Here is a 13850-nt window from a genome sequence, read left to right as displayed (position 1 = left end):
AAATATTCAAAATACTAATTAATACAACAATGTCTTTCTCCTTTTCTCTCTTTCTCTTTCTCTCTCTCTTTTTCTTCCTTTCTTTCTAATGTGCTTTGGTGCTTTGCCTGCATGTATATCTGTATAAGGGTATCAGATCCCCTAGAACTGGAGTTACAGACAACTGAGAACTGCCATGTGGGTGCTGGGAATTGAACCAAGAGGAGCTAGTGCTCTTAACCACCGAGCCATCTCCCCAGCCCCAAACAATGTATTTCTTAACTGTAGGTTGAATTTTTTGTTTTGTTTTGTTGAGGCAAGGCCTCACTATATAACTCTGGCTAGACTTGAGATCTGCCTGCTTCTGCCTCCTGAGTGCTGAAATTATAGGCATACACCACTGCCCCTGGCTTCCTTACTGTACCTGTTAGTCAAGATTCTGCAGTAGAAGACATGAGTTTCCATCATGTTCTCCTCTCTCTCTCTCTCTCTCTCTCTCTCTCTCTCTCTCTCTCTCTCTCTCTCTCTCTCTCTCTTTGGTTTTTTGAGAAAGGGTTTCTCTGTGTAGCTTGGTGCCTGTCTTGGAACTTGTTCTGTAGACCAGGACTCGCAGAGATCCACCTGCTTCTGCCTCCCGAGTGCTAGGATTAAAGGTGTGCATCACCATCACCTGGCTTCCGTCCTGTTCTTAACAGATATCATACACTAGGCATACACATTTTGAAAATAACAGTGTATATTAGAATTGTGAGGGTCAGTTTTTATGGAATGGGGTAAAATTGTCATGTCACTAGATAATGCCTGTGACTTGTTAGCTTTTCAAATACACCCCTCTTCACACTTCCCAGTGGGGAATCCCGACCTATGGGAGTAAACTCATGGGAATGAGTCTGTATCTCGAGTCTGTAGGGTTGGGGAACAAAACAAAGATCCTCAATGTTAGGCCAGTACTCCAGTCACTTCTGCAAAAGGCTCTTCGTGATCATGGTTAGCTCTGATTCTGATCTCACCGTTGTGACAGGCAAAACTAGATGGTGGAAGACAACAGTGGAGGCCTGTTCTCATGGCTGTGACCGAGAAGGATTTGCTCCTTTACGATTGTATGCCATGGACAAGAGATGCCTGGGCATCACCATGTCATAGCTACCCTCTTGTTGCCACAAGGTAAGACAAAAGGGAAAAAATACTCCTAAGTCTACTGCCTTTGGTGCCTAAAATAGCATTTAAGAGACTAACAGACAAAATCTATTTTTTTTACCAACTTATCATTTTGCAACTCCTAACTCTTAACAGAATAAATTGCTTCAATCACTTGTGGGTGTTTGTGTGTGTGTGCACGTGCAAGCGTAAATTGTTGAGGGAGTGGCTGTTCCTTTTAGAACTTGCTTAGTCATGGAGATAATAGGGGTTTGGGGTGGTTTGGTTTTTCTTTATTATTGACTGTGACTAAAACCACTGAAATCGTAGTAACCTTTTGAGTAGGTGATGAAATCATTTAAACCAGACTGTGGTATAGTGGATAAACCGCGCAGTTTAGCCAAAATATCTTTGCAGTGCTCTTTGCAGCAAAAGAGCACATAGCAACAATCATGGCTTTGTTCTGAAGCCACAGAATGTTCCCAGTGTCTCAGGTATATGGACTTGGGCAGGAGAATGATTGAGAAATGTAAATTTGAGGTGTCTTAAGAGATACAACTAGAAGCGTATTCAAATTCTGTTTCCCTTGGATCTTAAAGAGTCAGATGTTGGCATAACTGAAAAGCCCCACAAGACTGCTTTTAGGAATCATTAAGAAGTTTCTCTCAGCCGGGCGGTGGTGGCGCACACCTTTAATCCCAGCACTCGGGAGGCAGAGGCAGGCGGATCTCTGTGAGTTCGAGGCCAGCCTGGTCTACAAGAGCTAGTTCCAGGACAGGCTCTAAAAAAAAAAAGCTGCAGAGAAACCCTGTCTCGAAAAACCAAAAAAAAAAAAAAAAAGAAGAAGTTTCTCTCAGTGCAGTAAACCAGAATCTATGAGAAGTGAGTGTTCTCTGCTGTGCTGAAGTTCCCTTTTGGCAATGTTTTGTTGTAACTGCCATTTGCCCTTGATGGAAAGAAGGAGTGTTTTCATTAGGTGGGGGAGCTGCTCAGAAAAATACTTGGTAGTGAAAGAGGAAAGTGTTGGAACCATCTCCTATGCTCCATAGAGAACACTGGCTGTTTCCTGTTGTGAACAACAAAAGCATTGCTTTTGTGACAGGGTTTCACTATGTAGGCCTAACTGACCTAAAACCTAATATGTAAATCAGCTAGCCGTTAACTCAGAGAAATCCACCTACTTTAACCTTCCAAGAACTAGAAGTAAAGGTGTGTACCTCCACGTGCAGTCTGGTATCAATCTTTTCATGTAAATAGAGTTAAAGTTGTCATATAGCTTTCCTGGGTCACCGGAATAGAGTTAAAGCACCTCATGAGTTTGAGAGCCAGGAAGATGTGCTCGCCTTAATTCCTTGAGGGGAGAAGCATCTTGTAGAAGACAGAGTTTAAATGTCATTCCCAGGCCCTCACTGAAGTAAACATAGTTCTTGACATCAAGAACAATGATGTCATCCAAGAACGTCCCACTGTGCTTGTGTACAGTGTCCCTGGAATCCTGTTAGTGTCACTTATTCTGTTTTGTCTCACGTTCACTCAGAGCAGGACAGGACAGGACTCCTACAAAACCAAGGATGTTTCCACAGTTAAGGTTAGACCAATTAACTTGTATTCCAAAGATTTAGAACACTCTAAACCTTCATTCTGTAAAGCTAGAAGTTACAGTCACCTCATAAACAAGCAGTTTCTGTCTGTTGGATGTTGTTTGTCAAAGGACTTTAGTAGTAAATAAAATGGGGCAGTTGTGTATTTAAGGAGTAGGTCTGCTCAGAGCCTAGGTATGATATCAAAAACAAATACAAAGCCAAACATGGCAGCACATAACTGTGATCCCAGCCCTTGAGAGTTAAAGGCAATAAAACCAGGAGTTCAGGATTGGGCTGGGCTACACGGGAGCCTATATGAAAAAAGAAAAAAGAAGCCATATGAGAAAAAGAGGTAAGGCTCAATGTTTGTGTTTCAAGTAGCTTCAAGAAAATGAAGCCGAGATGAACTGGTGTACAACTCAGTTGGTCCAGTACTTGCTGTATGACCATTGAGAACTGAGTTCAGATACCAAGAACCCCTGCAAAAAGCCAGGATAGATGTAACTCCAGTCCTGGCGGGTGTGGAGACAGATAGATCATGGAGCTCACTACCTGCCAATGCAGCCGAATCAGTGGGCTCCAGGTTCAAATGAACAGACTAACAAATATATAGGAAAGACAAAGCAGTATCTTGATTAGCTACAAAACTAAGTAATCCCAGGTAAATTAAGAATTAATTATTCTTCAGACTTCAAGATCAAGTAACATTGTTAGATTTGTATAAAGTAATAGCTACCATTTATGTTGGATTACATACACATTTAGGGTTTGGAGTTTTTTGTTGTTGGGTTTTTTTGGGGGGGGTTGGCTTTTTGTTTGTTTGGTTTGGTTTTGGTTTTTTGATACAGGGTTTCTCTGTGTAGCTGTCCTGGAACTTGATGTGCAAACCAGGCTGGCCTTGAACTCATAGAGATCAGCCTGCCTCTGCCTCCTGAATGCTGGGATTAAAGGCGTGCACCACCACGGCCAGCTCACATTTAGATTCTTAGGAATCAAAACTGTGTGTGCATGTACATGTTTTCTCTCAATACATGGCATTTTTGGCAATGAGGATTAAGTAATGCCTGGAGGTGTTGAAGGAATTTTTTTTTTTTAGGTTTTTACTAAGATCAAGACTAGGTACTGTGGGTTTTGCAGTCTTTTCCTATAAGCTTTTTCTTTAACCAGGAGAGACAGAACCCAAGGACAGCATGGCTACTGTATCATGTGGAAAATTGAGTGGTATTGAGTTTGTGGGACTAATACAGCCCAAACTGCTAAAGCTCATCTTTTTGTGAGTTTATTTGGCCTTCCCACAAAAGTGGGGGTGGGAAGCATTTGGCAATGTGTCCTAACCAATGGCTGCTCCCCAAGTCCAGCAGCTGGTTTGAATTAGAGTCCCTCTGCTAAATATTTCAAAATCAAATTTAGGGGGAAAATACCTCCTAGACTAATATTTTGTAATGTCTGACATGGGATTAGCAATCAAACTGAATGTGGTAGAATACCCTGTCACTTTTCTCTGTACTCCATCTTACTTGGATCATGTTGAGTAATTCTAAAACTTAACTCTTTCTGAGCTGGCTCATGTTCACCTGGAATGTAAGATCTTCAAGAGTCAGGTTAGTAACACAGTTCTCAGAGGTGACTCCATAGGGCAAGTCTGTAAGTTCAAACGTATCTCATAGTAATATCATATAATCATAAAATGTTTCTTGCGGTTTTCACTGTGCTGACAGTTGCCCTGGGGATAAGTTAAACTGCTGATAACCTTTACAGGTTTCAGGGCAACTGGCAACCCGTCACATGCACAGGCTGTCCGTAGGCACTGTGTTCCCTAAGTGGCCTGTGGGGGTAGGGAGTCGGTTTAATTTAAATGTCTTTATTGAAGCAGTAAAAACTCAGTTTGGGGAGAGAGGTTGCACAGTGGGTGAGAGTGCATTCTGATCCCAGCACCAGGAGAAGCCAGGCATCCCACACGTGTGCCTGTGGGCCAGTGCAATGGCAGCTGAGGCAGGAGGATTGGTAGGACTTTGTGGCTATCAGATTCGCTCCAGATTCAGTAAGAGTCCCTGTCTCAAGGAAGGGTATAAGGTCACAGAACAGGGAGGACACCTGTTCACACCCACACATGGCACATTGACAGCACAAATTATCAGTTTTCTTTTTATCTTAACTTGTGAGTATTCATCTTTTTAAAATTCGACATGATAAAATAGGAACTATTGAGCTGAGAAAAGAACTGTACTTCTGAAGTTCATGAAGCGTTTCCACCTGAAGAGGGCTGATTAGCAAACCACAGTGCTCAGATCTGTGCTTGTAAGGAGCCTGCTCTAAAAGACCAAAGGAGAGTGCTAACTGTTGCCCTGATCAGATTCTGGTTTTCAAGAAAGATTCTAATTTTGGATCAGGTTTGGGTGCTGCATATAAGTAGAACCATGTGCTGCATGGTGGAGTTTTGTGACCTGTTCATTTCATTAACAAGAAGTCCTCAAAGTTCATCCATGTGGTAGATGACCATAGGACTTCCTTTTCTAATTCACTGGTTGGGATGTTACCCCAGGCTGGTTTAAAACTTAGAATCCTCCTGCCTCAGCTCCCCAAATGTTGGGATTACAGGCATGCACCACTACCTTTGGGTGCGCGCTCTCGCTCCCTCTCTCTCTCTCTCTCTCTCTCTCTCTCTCTCTCTCTCTCTCTCTCTCTCTCTCTCTCTCTCTCTCTCCCTCCCTCCCTTTTTCCTCCCTCCCTCCCTTCCTTCCTGTTTCTTTTGAGACAGTGTTTCTCCGTAGCTTTGGAGACTGGCCTGACTGACCTTGAACTCAAAGAGGTCCGCCTTCCTCTGCCTACTGAGTGCTGGGACTAAAGGGTGGGCCACAACCGCCCAGCTTCTTTCTTTTTTTTTCTTGTTCTTTGTGCTTTGATTTTCTTTATATGAATGTTTTGCCTGCTTGTATGTCCATGCACCATCTGTGTACCTGATGCCTAGGGAGGCCGCCAGGTGAGGGGTCTTGGAGATGGTGTGAACTGCGGTATGTCAAACCTAGGTCCTCTGGAAAAGCAGCAAATGCTCTTAACCCAAGTCGTCTCTCCAGTCCCTGGCAGGATTTTCTGTATCCCTTTTCCTGTTAGTGGGTTATGAAGAGAGTAAGTAGTATCCTGCCTCTTGGGACACCAGGATTATTCTGTGGGATTAAAGAATAGTATCACCTTCAAAATATCACAGTCTGGTTTTGAAATATATTCATCTAAAAACTGCTGAAGGTTTTATAAGTTTCTGCTTACCAATGAGTATAAATTTCTGGCATTTTCTTCCAGTAATGCAGCTCTCTGTTCTATTTGTGGTCCTAGGTTGGTTCATTCAGGTTCTGGATGTCGGTCACCCTCCCTTGGATCTGACCTTACCTTTGCTACAAGGACGGGCTCTCGGCAGGGCATTGAGATGCATCTCTTCAGGGTTGAAACTCATCGCGATTTGTCCACCTGGACCAGAATACTTGTTCAGGGTTGTCACGCTGCTGCTGAACTGGTCAAGGAAGTCTCCCTAGGTAGAGATATGTTTGTTTGTTTCTGTCTGTCCGTCTGTCTGCAACAGGTTCTCACATAGCCTGTTCTACCAAGGATGAGAGGATGGCCTTGAACTCTTGATCCTCCTGCTCTACTCCCCAGTGCTGTGATCACAGGTATACACTATCATTCCTGGCCCTGATGCTGGATTTTTAACAGCAATTAAAGTATTTTTTCAGGATTTATTTTTAGTGATGTGTGAGGGTGTGTATTTGTCTGTGTCATGTGTGTGCAGGTGCCCCTGGAGACCAAAAGAGGGAAGCTGAAGAGACAGGATTTGCTTAAAAACTGAATTATCTCTCCTACCCTCTAACATTAAGTGAAACTGCTCAGCTTTAAAGTAAAACCACCATTGTTGTGTGTGCTCACTATAAACTGCCTTAAAACGTGAGCTCAAATGGTGATGGTGGAAAGAAACCCGGTATCTGTCTCACTGGCGAAGCTTTACCATGCTTGCCACATGGCATTAACCACGTGGCTTTTTTACTGTTCATCTTTTAAAATCTACATTTAATAGTATAAGATCCCAGGCAGTAAAAGTTAGAACCACTGACTATAGTTAAGAAGATTTTAGGGTCAGTCATGGTGGTGCATGCCTTTGATCCCAGCACTGAAGAGACAGAATCAGGAGGATCTCTGTGAGTCTGAGGACAGCCTGGTCTACAGAGAGAGTTCCAGGGCTACACAGAGAAGAAACCCTTTCTCAAAAAAAAAAAGAAAAAAAAAAGATTTAGCATCTAAGATATGTCTAGACACCCTTAAATACAAGCATCTGACAATATTGTAGCTACAGAGAATAAAGTGTTTGGAATATAAATTTCTCTTCAAAGGTTTGAAAATATTCTGTCCAACACTGCTATGCTTGAAGGGGCTGGTTGCCGTAGTTTCACTCTGGAAGCGCCCCTAGTGGCTAGTCCCTGTGAATTTGAGGTTTCACTTATGCTCTGCAAGCATACAGGTACTTCAACTGGCCTTTCAGTTTCACAAAAGCTAGGGCTAGTGTGGCTGGGACTTGAGCTGCAGTTCTCATGGAACCAGTGCGTTATGCCCCTCCTTCTTTCTCCAGATGACTCCTGCTCATGACTGGATTAAATGCTTGAAGGATACACAGTGTCAATCCCCTTCATCTATTACATCAGCAAATATTTGCTGTGTACTTTAGTGTTTACCCAGAGCTGTGCTTTATAATGAGAGAGATAGAAGTAACTAAGACCTTATTTCCTGTCCTTGACTAAGCTGTGAGAAGAGCACAGGGTCCTATTGTCCTCTGTGATTAGCTTGTTGATAGACTTGGTCTGTCTGTCTGTCTCTCTCTCCCTTTTCCCTCTTCCTTTCTTCCCCTCTCACTCTCACTCTCCCTCCTGTTCTGCTGTAGGGTCAGGCCAAAGAACTTTTCCAGAAACACCCAAACTCCCTAGAATTACGAGGTAACAAAGTAACCGATCCCAGAGTAGTAGAAGCAGGATTTGTGGCATAAAACATCTGTATCATGCTGGGTGACGGTGGTGCACGTCTTTAATCCCAGCACCAGGGAGGTAGAGACTGGCGGATCTCCTGTGAGTTCAAGGCCAACCTGGTATACAGAGCTAGTTCCAGGACAGGCTCCAGAGCTACAGAGAAACCCTGTCTTGAAAAATGGGAGAGAAAAAAAACTATGTCAGTAGATCTTCACCAGTGTTTGGATTTAAGAAATACAAAGGTTGCCGGGCGGTGGTGGCGCACGCCTTTAATCCCAGCACTCGAGAGGCAGAGGCAGGCGGATCTCTGAGTTCGAGGCCAGCCTGGTCTCAAAGCGAGTGGAGTGCCAGGACTGTTACACAGGGAAACCCTGTCTCAAAAAAATCAAAAGAGGGGATACAGAGTAGGGATAAGAAGTGGAGCTCAGTGGTCCATGCAGAGACTAAGATTCAGTCTTCAGCACTCCAGACAGACTAAATAAAAAATATATTGGCAGAGAAAATAAAGTGCTTGCCATACCACATGAAAGCTGAAGTTCATTCCCCAGAACCCATGTCTACAACTGAATCCAGCTGTGCTGGCTCATGTGTGTCGTTCCAGTTCCTCCCAGAAAGATAAAGGTTACCTGGGAGTCCATGGCCAGACCAGCAAGAGAACTTGCTTGTTTCTAAAAATATAAGATGGATAACAGTTAGGGAGGAACAATCCCAAGGTCTGGCCTCTGACCTCTACACACATACACATAGAGGCACAAAATAGACAACATGATTAACATTCATTTCAGTATAGCACCAATGGACCCCATAGTGAATGAATCTCTTCTCCCTCTGGCTTTACTAAAGTGTGTTAATATTAGGGACTTCTTCAGAAGTTACCTTTAAAGCAGGTGGTGGTGGTACATCCCTTTAGTCAAAGGCAAAGGCAGGCAAATCTGAGTTCAAGGCTAGCGTGGTGTACAGAGCTAGTTCCAAGACAATCAGGACTACACAGAGAAACCCTGTCTCAGAAAAAAGAAAAAGAAGTTGCTTTTTGTTGTTGTTGGTGGTGGTGGTTTTTTTGTGACAGGATTTCTCTGTGTAACAGCCCTGGTATCACTATTGCTGTGATGGACACCAGGACCCAAAGCAACTTGGGGAAGAAAGAGTTTATTTCACTCACAGTTCTGTATAACAGTACATCATCGAAATCAGTGAGGGCAGGAACTGAAGCAGGGCAGGGACCTGGAGGCAGGAGCTGATGCAGAGGCATAGATGGGTGCTGTTTACTGGCTTGCTCCCCATGGTTTGCTCAGCCTGCCTCCTCCTCCTCCTTTTTCTTTCTTTCTTTTTTTTTTTTTTTTTTTTTTTTTTTGTTTTGTTTTCCGAGACAGGGTTTCTCTGTAGCTTTGGAGCCTGTCCTGGAACTCACTCTATAGATCAGGCTGTACAGAGATCCGCCTGCCTCCCAAGTGCTAGGATTAAAGGTGTACGCCACCACTGCCCAGCTTGTCTTGTACATTTTTTTTAAGGTTAATGGTGGCTGGAAGCGCAGCTCTCAAAGACAGAATATTTGCCTACTGTGCATGAGGACCTGGGTTTAATCCCCGGTACCACTTAGGCCAGATATGATGGTGTGTGGTGTAATTCCAGCATGTTCTAGTTTCCTGTCTGTGACTACAATAAAACACTGTGACCAAAAGCAACTTTGGAGAAGAAAGGACTTTTTTTTTTCTTTTGGTTTTTCGAGACAGGGTTTTTCTGTAGCTTTGGAGCCTGTCCTGGAACTAGCTCTTGTAGACCAGACTGGCCTCGAACTCACAGAGATCTGCCTGCCTCTGCCTCCCGAGTGCTGGGATTAAAGGCGTGCGCCACCACCGCCTGGCTGAAAGGATTTATTTGGTTTACATTTCCAGGTCATAATCCATTGATGATAGAAGTCAGGACAGGAAGTCAAGGCAAGAATTACAGAATTATAGAACACTGCTTACTGGCTTGCTCCTGGGTTTATACTCAGCTAGCTTCCGTGTACAGCCTGAACCCGTCCACATCAATTATGAATCACATCCTTCACAGACATGATCACAGGCCAATCTGATCTGGGTAAATCCCTAATTGATACTTCCTCAGATGACTCTAGACTGTATCAGATTGGCAGCTAAAGTGAACTAGGACACTGCGTTTAAGAGTGGACAGGGGAGAATCTGAAGCTGAGGGTCATTCTTGGCTATACAGACCAGCCTGCGCCACACTAAGACTGTCCCTAAAATAAAACAAAATAAGGGGCTGGAGAGATGGCTCAATGGTTAAGAGCACTTCCAGAAATCATAAATTTGATTCCCAGTACTTTCAACGAATCACAACTATCTGTAATTCTAGTCCCCAGGGATCCAATGACACCTTCTGGACAGCAGGCATATCCATGGTACACAGACATAAATGTAGACTTTAAAACACTTAGCTACATAATTTAAAAATAAAGCAAAAAGTGTAAAATAGGTTTAGTGAGATGGCTCAGTGTATATAATCCCTAACAGCCTGAATGCAATCCCAATATCCACTTGTTAGATTGAGGCAACCAACTCCCAGACTTGTCCTGTGACTTGCACATGCCCACGGTAGTGTGTGTGTGTGTGTGTATATGTGTGTGTGTATGCACATGTGTGTATCCTACATACAGTAAAATAAATGCCCAGTGTCTAGACCTAAGCATATTCAGTATGATCTTTCCTGCTCCTTTTCAAGGTTGAAGTTCCATAAACAAGATTTTCAGTCAGGCACCAGTGGCTCAGCAGGTAGTCAGAGGCAGAGGTAGTCGGATCTCTGAGTTCAAGGCCAGCCTTGTCTAAAAGTGAATTCTAGGACAGCCAGGGCTACACAGAGAAACCCTGTCTTGGGGGTCAGGAGGATTCTGTTTTTCCAAGTACCTCTTCTCACATATGTGTTTGCTTTCCTTTCCTTTCCTCCTGAGGCAACACAGGTCAAAAGAACATGTGAGAAATCTCAGGGCCTGGGAATGTAGCTCAGTGCTTGCCTACCACATGAGAAGACTCTCACACAAGCCCAGTGTTGGGCTGATTGCTTGCCTTTCTTGGCTGTGACTGTCTGGCCCTCACTCACCTGCGTGGCACCTTCTACAACCAGGACTGTAAGAACTTGGGCCATCTTTGAACTGTTCTAGATTAGAGCTAGCCGGCTCCCCTTTAGAGCCCGGTCCCTCCTGCACACTGGCTTTAGAGATGTTAGGACTGTAATCTGGATATGTACTTTGGTTAGGGCGTGAGTCACCCCCACCTCTCCCGCAGCCATTCATTTAGAGAAAGTGCATGGGCTACTTCTACAGGAAGCTGATTGCATCCATGTTTACTCCTTACCCAGTAGGTTCCTCCTCTATGAGGATAACTACTAATTTGTTGTCCAAAGCTCACTTCAAATAGTGCAGAGAAGGACACCACCAATATTTATCTGTTTTTCTTCTTCCCAGTTTCCTAAACACACAGCTGCATTAACTAATTTGAGCTTCTGCATACCCAGTGAAAGATGATGTTGGTTACGTGTGCTGACTGCTGGGGTCCACGAGAAGTCCCCCAAAGCACCAGACGCAGGAGCGCTTTATTCTAACACGTGCATGTGGGATCACACGGCCTGTAGGGAAGGGCGGCGACCTTGAGAGGGGCTGTGAGCTCCTTCTAAGCTCAGCTGCAGGAATTTTAAAAGCAGTGTGACCACTCTATTTAGGATCGGCTTGCACAGGTAGCGATCATATTAGTACATTACTAGTTGGTAGGGCTAGCAGGGGTGGGCCAAGGCTATAGCTTTTCCATTGTTGAGCAAATCTGGACAAGTCCTTATTTGATTATCACCTGTGGTGGGGTTTGGGAGATGGCCCAGGCCTGATGTGTGCAGGCAGAGGCCTGGCTAAGTTATTAGGGACCTGGCCCTCTCAATTTCTTCCTTCAAGTGCCATTCTTGTTAAAATAGAGAAGCAAAACTCAGCTTTAATCTTTAGGTGTAACTCTGTAGCCCAGGCTAGGCTTAGATTGTTGGTTCTCCAGTTTTAGCCATTTAGCTAAGTGCTGAGATTATAGGCGTGTGTCTCCATACCCAGTGACCAGAGTTTCTGTGTTTCTGTCAATTCAGATGTATTTTTGGTTGAGCTTTTAATTTGTTTTATTACGTTAGCCTGTGAGAGTATGCGTGCATGTGCTGCATATAGAGGTCAGAGGACAATTTATGAGAATCTGTCCTCTCCTTTCCACCTTGTGGGTGGGGTTAGAACAGGCTTGGTGGCAAGCACCGTTTACCTGCACACTCTTGCAACCAATCTTTGTTGGGGGGGGGGGGGTGGCTCGCAGTGTTTGTTTTATTCTTTTCTCTGTAGAGAATTGAGTTCTCTACCACTGGGCTGATCTCCAACCCTAGATGTTGAAAGGATTGACCTCATGATGACTCTTGCTGAGCATAAACTTTTGATAGGCATTATCTCCTTCCCGATCCCAGCCTAAGCGTGTTACAACCCTGAAGGCTATCTCTGCCTTTGTTCCTTCTTTCTTGCCCACATGAACACGTCTGTCCACATCTCCCTGTCTGTCTAGTTTTATCTCTTCTTTTTGTTTGGGTGTTTGATTGGTTTTTCTTTTTCTCTTTTGTTTTTTGAGACAGGGTTTCTCTGTAGCTTTGGAGCCTGTCCTGGAACTAGCTCTTGTAGATCAGGTTGGCCTCGAACTCACAGAGATCCACCTGCCTCTGCCTCCTGAGAGGCTGAGATTAAAGGCGTACGCTACCACTGCCCAGCTTAATTGGTTTTTCGAGACAGGGTTTAGGTGAGTAGTAGCTCTGGCTGTTTCAGAACTCACTCTGTAGATCAGGCTGGCCTCGAACTCAGAGATCCACCTGCCTCTGCTTCGAAGTGCAGGGATTAAAGATGTGCGCCACCACCACCTGGCTAGTTTTTTATCTTTTCCTTGGGGCCTATCTGAATTTCCATCCTAGAAATCTTTTTCTGACTTCAGCCTTAACTCAGTCTCAAGTATAATTATGACTTATAGATTCTACCTTGTACGGTTAGGGCTTCAGAGGAATATCCTGTCTTAAAAAGAAAACTCAGACTGGCTTTGTAGTCTATGCTTATAATTCCAGCAGTCAGGATACACAAACAAGAAGATCAGAAGCACATAATTACAGGTCAGCCCAGGGTACACTGAGCCCTGTCTGAAAAGAAATATGATAAGAATAATAGGTCTTTTAAAAAATATGTACTCCTCATGAATTTTCTTCCTTCGTGAGGTTATGCTAATCTTCTCTGTTTCGTTCCAATTTTAGTATTTGTGCTATCAAAGTGAGTGCAAAATAATAAATCTTTTAAAAATTATATTTTAGGAAGTTTTAAGCAGCTTAGGCCTCATATTCTCAAGAAAAGATTGTTTTTCCTGTTTGAAACTAGAGGAATTCTTTTCTACTTGATAACTAAAATAGAATCTTTATTATATGTGAGTTTTTTCTTGTTTTTGATAGGCTGCACCTTAAGTGGCCAAGAGGTAAGATTCACTGTCCACTATGAGCATGGGTTCACTATCTCCAGAGACAATGGCGGCTCCAGCAGCATATTGTACCGCTATCCTTTTGAACGGCTGAAGATGTCTGCTGATGATGGCATCAGAAATCTCTATCTGGATTTTGGTGGTCCTGAGGGAGAACTGGTGAGAATGTTTCTGAAAACCATGAACATGCATATTGGGTGCCATCCTGAATGACATGAACCTGTCTGCATTAGTCATTTCTGTCTTTCACATTGCTTCTGGTTTGCTTGCTTGCTTGTTTGCTTTCCTTTATGTTGCTGGATATTGAATTCAAGGCCTCTGCATGCCGAGCAGTTCTTTACCACTGAGCTATATCCCCAGGCTTCTCACTGTTTCTTACCTCCTGTGGCCTAACATTTGACATTCCATTACTGCTAAGACATTGTTCATTGATTTTCAGGATGGCACTGGGATTGTCTCAGTTTTATTTTTTGTTTATTTCTATTTGTTAGTTTTCAAGACAGGGTTTCTCTGTGTAGCCCTCTGACTGTCTTGTAACTCGCTCTGTAGATCAGGCTGGCCTCGAACTCAGATCCCCTGTCTCTGCCTCCTGGGACTAAGGGCGTGTCCAGCCACCACCTGGCAGGATTGGG

At 43.8% G+C, this 13850-nt stretch overlaps 1 protein-coding gene and 1 pseudogene across 1 annotated transcript in view; one reads left to right on the top strand and one right to left on the bottom strand.

The window, feature by feature from the left end:
- Positions 1 to 13850, top strand: part of Sntb2 (syntrophin beta 2) — a 79744-nt gene that overhangs the window by 59234 nt on the left and 6660 nt on the right. The window contains exons 4-6 of the mRNA XM_038313262.1: positions 1001 to 1143; positions 6030 to 6226; positions 13193 to 13377. Of these exons, the coding sequence (XP_038169190.1) occupies positions 1001 to 1143; positions 6030 to 6226; positions 13193 to 13377 (525 nt within the window). The remainder of the gene's footprint in view (positions 1 to 1000; positions 1144 to 6029; positions 6227 to 13192; positions 13378 to 13850) is intronic.
- On the bottom strand, positions 12925 to 13024 carry LOC119802422 (annotated as a pseudogene).

Source organism: Arvicola amphibius, chromosome 15, assembly GCF_903992535.2.
Source record: "Arvicola amphibius chromosome 15, mArvAmp1.2, whole genome shotgun sequence".
NCBI lineage: Eukaryota > Metazoa > Chordata > Mammalia > Rodentia > Cricetidae > Arvicola > Arvicola amphibius.
Note: the sequence above shows the minus strand (reverse complement) of the source record. Positions and strands in the feature narration are given on the sequence as shown.